The sequence below is a fragment of the Lolium rigidum genome, chromosome 2 (genome assembly GCF_022539505.1).
Source record: "Lolium rigidum isolate FL_2022 chromosome 2, APGP_CSIRO_Lrig_0.1, whole genome shotgun sequence".
In the NCBI taxonomy this organism is placed as follows: Eukaryota; Viridiplantae; Streptophyta; class Magnoliopsida; order Poales; family Poaceae; genus Lolium; species Lolium rigidum.
Window position 1 is genome coordinate 73,775,822 of NC_061509.1, and position 6,000 is coordinate 73,781,821.

The 6,000-nt window shown below is 49.9% G+C and overlaps 1 protein-coding gene across 1 annotated transcript; it reads left to right on the top strand.

Moving 5' to 3' along the window:
- The first annotated feature begins 3,243 nt into the window (after nucleotides 1-3,243).
- Nucleotides 3,244-4,236, top strand: LOC124689882 (putative cyclin-dependent kinase F-2). Its single transcript, XM_047223338.1, has one exon. It carries the CDS (start codon nucleotides 3,244-3,246, stop codon nucleotides 4,234-4,236), a length of 993 nt encoding a protein of 330 aa, XP_047079294.1.
- Nucleotides 4,237-6,000: the final 1,764 nt, after the last annotated feature.

Here is a 6,000-nt window from a genome sequence, read left to right on the forward strand (position 1 = left end):
TCACCTGTCGCTAGACTTACCACCATTCGAGTACTACTGTCCATGGCTGCCTCCTATGGTCTTATCGTTCATCAAATGGACGTAAAGACAGCTTTTCTTAATGGAGAGTTGGAAGAGGAAATCTATATGGATCAGCTTGATGGGTTCGTAGTAAAAGGTGAAGAAAGAAAGGTGTGCAAGTTGCTGAAATCTTTATATGGCACTGAAACAAGCACCTAAGCAATGGCATGAGAAGTTTGACGAGAACTTTGACTTCAGTAGGCTTTGTTGTCAATGAGGCTGACAAGTGTGTTTACTATCGCCATGGTGGGGGCGAAGGTGTTATCTGTGTTTGTATGTGGATGATATTCTGATATTTGGTACAAACATGAGAGTAATACACGAAGTCAAGTCTTTCTTGTCAAAGTGCTTTGATATGAAAGATGCGGGAGAAGGCTGATGTAATTCCGAACATCAAGCTTATTAAGAATGAGAGTGGGATTACTCTAACGCAATCCCATTATGTTGAGAAGATCTTGAGCCGGTTCGGCTATATTGATAGCAAGTCTTCTCCAACACCTTATGATCCCGAGTGTGACATTACGCAAGAACCGGAGGATTGCCATAGATCAATTGAGATATTCTCGGATCGTTGGCTCACTCATGTACTTAGCGAGCGCGACTAGACCCGACATCTCTTTTCTCTGTTAGCAAGTTGAGTAGGTTCATGTCAAACCCGGATGCTGATCATTGGCATGCACTTGATAGGGTCATGCGCTACCTATGTGGTACAATGAGTTATGGGATTCACTATTCGGGGCACCCAGTCGTGCTTGAAGGATATAGTGATTCGAATTGGATCTCGGATGTAGCTGATCTCTACGCCACTAGCGGGTATGTATTTACCTTTGGAGGTGGCGCGGTATCATGGAGATCTTGCAAGCAAACCATATTGACGAGGTCAACTATGGAAGCAGAACTTCTTGCTTTGGATACAACCACTTGTTGAATCGGAATGGTTGCGTGAGCTCTTGATGGACTTGCCTGTGGTTGAAAAACCTGTTCGGCAATCCTTTTGAATTGTGACAATCAAGCTGTAATTGTCAAAGTGAACAATTCTAAGGATAACGCGAAGTCATCAAGACACGTCAAGAGACGTTTGAAGTACTGCCGGGGAAATTGCGAAACTCCGGAGTAATAAGCTGTTACATATATTCAAACGGAGACAAAAACACAGCGAGATCCCTTTACAAAGGGACTATCACGTAATGTGATAGAAAGTGCATCGAGGGAGATGGGTTTGAGACCCGTTGATGTTACACCATAGTGGTAACCCAACCTTTGTGATCGGAGATCCCGTGAATTAGGACACGGGAAGAACAAACTAGTGGTTTAATTGAGGAGAGTATTATGTAACCCTCTCTATGTGAAGATGCACAACTCTCAATTGTCTGTAAGAGCGGGTTGGCAAAAGCCTTAATGTGTTTATGTTGGCTATATTAGCAAAGATGCTGCCCTACAGAGCATTCTTGAAATAACACACCTATATGAGTCTGATTGTTAAACGTCGCAATCTATGAGATTTGGGTGATCTCTAGTAAACTCATGAAGAGACCACGAAGTATGGCGCATATGCTTCACCCGCGGGGTAGGCTGCGGCAGCCATGTGCTGGTCATGACTTTGAGTGAAACCCTGTTCACGCAAAACTTGCAATTCAAGGCTTAGTCCATTGTTCAAGTGTGAGTGGATGTAGCTTAAGGTTCTAGGCGGAAGTTCAACTTAACGAGTCTCACATTTGAAACATCGGTATATAAACAAGCGGCGAGTATTGGTAAATCTCTAAATGGGGATTTGAGATGCTGGTGGGGGATTGTTGAAATATTGGGCCCACTTTAAGTGGCCCAAATTAGATTTCAGTTTTTCCTATAAATCTCAAAGCCCACATAGTGGCAGCCTTGTGAGTTTGAGCCCAAGTTAGTGGCAGCTCACTAGGGAGTGGCAAGAGGTGGGAAGTTTAGTCCCACATGGAAAGTTGGGAGGAAGTTAGACCACCTTATAAGGTGGGTTGTTCCACCACTAGTAAGTGAGTGAGAATAGGAGTGCTACACGCGCGCTCCTCCTCCTCCTCGCTCGCTCGTCTCGTCTCGACTCGACTCGACACGACACGACACGTCACGACGCGCGCCGCGCTCGTGGTGAGTGGATTGAGCCTCGAGCCGAGACTTTCCTTACTTTTGCGGCTCGGGAAAACGAACGAGTCCTAGACGGACGCGTCGCGGTTAGTCGGTTCGGGTCGCTCCCGGATCGTGGGCTATCACGTAGCCGACTCGAAATGTTCGTGCGACGTGGGCGTGGCCCACGTTGCCTAGGGTTTCCCGAGCCTATATAATCTCTCGCCCGGCTACCGCGAAATACATCCAATACACGAGTTAGGGTTTCCACCTCTCTCTGCTTGCGCCGCACATCGTAGCCTACTCCATCCCGCGCGCCGACGTGCATCGGCGAACGGGAGAGCAGGTCTCCGGAACCGCTCGTCCTTGCGATCCTGTACGGGAGAGGGCGGAGTGGGTTTTTGGGAAGCGCTGCGCGCGACTTGCTCAAGCTCTTCATCACGGGTCGCCTTCCGTCCAAGTCGGGCGGTGCTGCCTACCGTCGTCTTCAACGCCGTCTGCTTCGACCCGTCGTCCCCGTCGTCAACAACGTTGTCATCAACAACGTTACTGCTGCGGCAACGTCCGCTACACCTCCACCGCCACCACCACCGGATCGGTACGTGCGACATATCTCGATCTGTTTAGCGATGGATGCTTTACCGTTTTGCTGCTGCTACTCATGTTGATTAATGCATCTAGTATGTTTGAGTTTCACATGTTAGTAGTTGATGCCGTCATGTTTTATATTCTGGAATTAATCATGGAAATTGTGCCTAATTATCCAACAAGATCTCCAACGTTTTCTCCGCTGTAATTTGTAAAGCAGTTTTTAGCGTAATTAGTTGCAATCCGACCCCCCTTCTTTCCCAAGTAGAGTAATTCCTTCGTTCTGGACGAGGAATCCGAGTGCATTCTGCATTGTCTTATTACACCGGTGGTCCGATCCGATAACGACTCCAACTCCCTTGTTCGAGATCCTTATATACACTCTGCGCGCACCCTTCGCTACTGTGTTTCTCCCTGATCGATACACAGTTTTCTCTTGGATCGATCCTACTTTACTAAACCAGGAGCAACTCGGCCTGCCAAATCTCCTCTTCGCCGTTCTCGATGGCCGTCGTTGGAGCCCTACCCGCCGCCGTCCGCTTCGTCGACTCCCGGTCAAAGAGCTGCAACGGGAGGCCTATCTGGAGCCTCGACGACTACGGCGAGACGGGCGTGCTCGGCCACGGGTCCTTCGGCACCGTCATCAAGGCGCGCTACTACGGCACCGGGGAGAGCGTGGCCATCAAGATCCTCACCTCGACCAGCAGCCAAGACGCGACGCTCCGGGAGGCCGACCTGCTCGCGGCGTGCAGCGGCCACCGCTCCATCGTGCAGCTGCGCGCCATGTCCCTGGACCCCGCCACCGACGCGCTCTCGCTCGTGATGGAGTACGTCGGGCCAAGCCTCAGCGACGTCCTCCGCTGGCGCCACGCCCGCCCGTTCCCGGAGGCCGACGTGCGCTGCGTCATGCGCCAGCTCCTGTCCGGCGCGGAGCACATGCACCGGTGCCGCGTCGTCCACCGGGACATCAAGCCCGACAACGTCCTCGTCGGCGGCGACCGCATGAGCGTCAAGATATGCGACCTCGGGCTCGCCATGTCCATGACCGAGTCCCCGCCGTACGGCCGCTGCGGCACCCGCAACTACACCGCGCCGGAGATCCTCCTGGGGAAGCCCGACTACGACGCGACGGTGGACGCGTGGTCGCTCGGCTGCGTCATGGCCGAGCTCCTCCGAGGATGCCCGATCTTCAGCGGCGCAGAGGACGACGCCGACCAGCTCCTCAAGATCTTCGCGATACTTGGCACGCCGAACGAGTGGTCCTGGCCGGCTTACGGCTCCATGCCGCTCGCTGGAGAGCTGGTGACGCTGCCGAGCATCCCACACTGTAACAGGCTGCGCGAGATGTTCCCTGAGCACCGCCTGTCCGCGGAAGGGTTCCAAGTACTGAGCGGCCTCCTCTCCTGCGACGCCGATAGGAGGCTGTCGGCGACGGCCGCCCTCCGGCATCCATGGTTCACCAACAACGTGGACGACGCTCCCGAATGTCTGATCTGAAACAATTCCTACTGTCTCTGTTATTGTGACAGGCATGTGACTGCAATTTTTGTATGGCTGTGCGGCCTGTTTTTTCAGCAAGTTTAAGTCTACCTGTAGAAAGTAATAGTTGACTTATGTTCAGACAAATAACCCTGTTGTTGGGTTTGTATTATTGGATAATCTTCCACATGTCAAATTTTGTAGATTCTTCGGAAGATATTATCTTAATTTTTTTTAGTTCATTCATAATTTTGTTGACAATTGTTTGAAGTTCTATTTGAACTCAAAGTTTATCTTAATTAGTTACCACGAGTTCTTCCAATACTGTTGAAAGCTAGAGTAAGGACAGAATTACATAAGATACGATAATGGCACGATAAACAAAACTCAAAATTCCTTTGGTTGCTTTAAAACGATTCAGGTATCCAAAATCAATATGGACAGTAAAACAGAGAACTAAACTGATATACAACTAAGCATGATGCGAAAACACAAGCTCATCCAAACTGATTTATCCATATCAGGTACCAATGGATTGTAGGCAGATTACTGATAAGAACAAAATCAAAAGGTTCACTGACCATGTCTTACAACACTATCTTTGCAATACATCAAATCCAACAAAGAAAAATGAAAACATTTTAAGTCTTGTACTTCTCGTGACCAAAAGAGAAATTTGCGGGAAGAGCTCCCTGGATAGACTGTTTCACTCTGTGTCGCTCCCCGGGGCGAACCCTAGCTCCTCCGGCGCCCCACCCTCTCCTCCCTCCTCCTCTCCTCCCCGTCGCTGCCGGCGAGCGCCGCCGGGAAAAGTCCGCGCGGTGCCCCATGGATTGCGAGAAAAAAACTTGCTATTGAATGGATCATTCCTAAGCATCCGGCTAATTTACACTTTCATATGATCCTTCTCTTAAAAAAATGGATGCAGGCGGTGACGAAGGACAAGGGAGGGTTAGCACTTGCGGTTGATAGGATGAAGCGGTCCTACATGCTTCGCTTCGCGGCGTGCAGCAGAAGGAGGCATCGCCAGTGTTCATGTCGTACATGTTGGTTTGGTCTTACTTTCTCGTTGTGTGTTGTGTTGTATCAAACTCATTGCGGTCTCAGGCTCGAGGGCGAAGCTGCATGTCGAGTCTGCGGAGGCGCCGCCGCATGGCACGTCCCCGATCTGTATATGTGGTTGCTACGAACTGTCAGCATAAGTGGTACAAACGGTCGGTAGGGGCGCTTCAAATTGCCAGCAGCGGTGCTACAAACTGTCAGCAGCGGTACTGCAATCTGTCATCGGCATTGCTCCAAAAGGTCAGCGATTGTGTTGCAAACCCTCAACGATGGCGCAAGAAGCGAGTGATGGTGATGCTAGCTGGAGCTAGGATGCTGTCGGCATTGCGCCATCGAGTAGTTGACGATGCTACAATAGTATAAATCATTTGCTACAAATGTTCTATGATTTTGCTACTTTAGTATATTTTTTGTGCTCCAATGTCTCCGGTCAGGTCTCTGGCAATGTCTCTGGCGAGCAGTGGACGATGCTATTGTAGTATAACTTTTTTGCTACAAATGCTCTATTGTTGAGGCTGTGAAGTTTGGAGCCTCCAGAGAATTTCTAGCATTGTTCATAAAAAAAAGGTGTTGCAAGTAAAACATGCATGGATGATACATCTACATCTGTCTCAAGTCAATAGTAAAAGCAACAACATCCAAATTAAATGAATCATCATCGGCTGATCTGGTCGTTCTTAGCTGACGACCGGCCCGTCATCTCCTCCAGGAGCTTGGCTG

Coding starts and splice junctions, on each gene's coding strand:
- LOC124689882 (XM_047223338.1), top strand. CDS start 3,244: ATGGCCGTCGTTGGAGCCCTACCCGCCGCCGTCCGCTTCGTCGACTCC.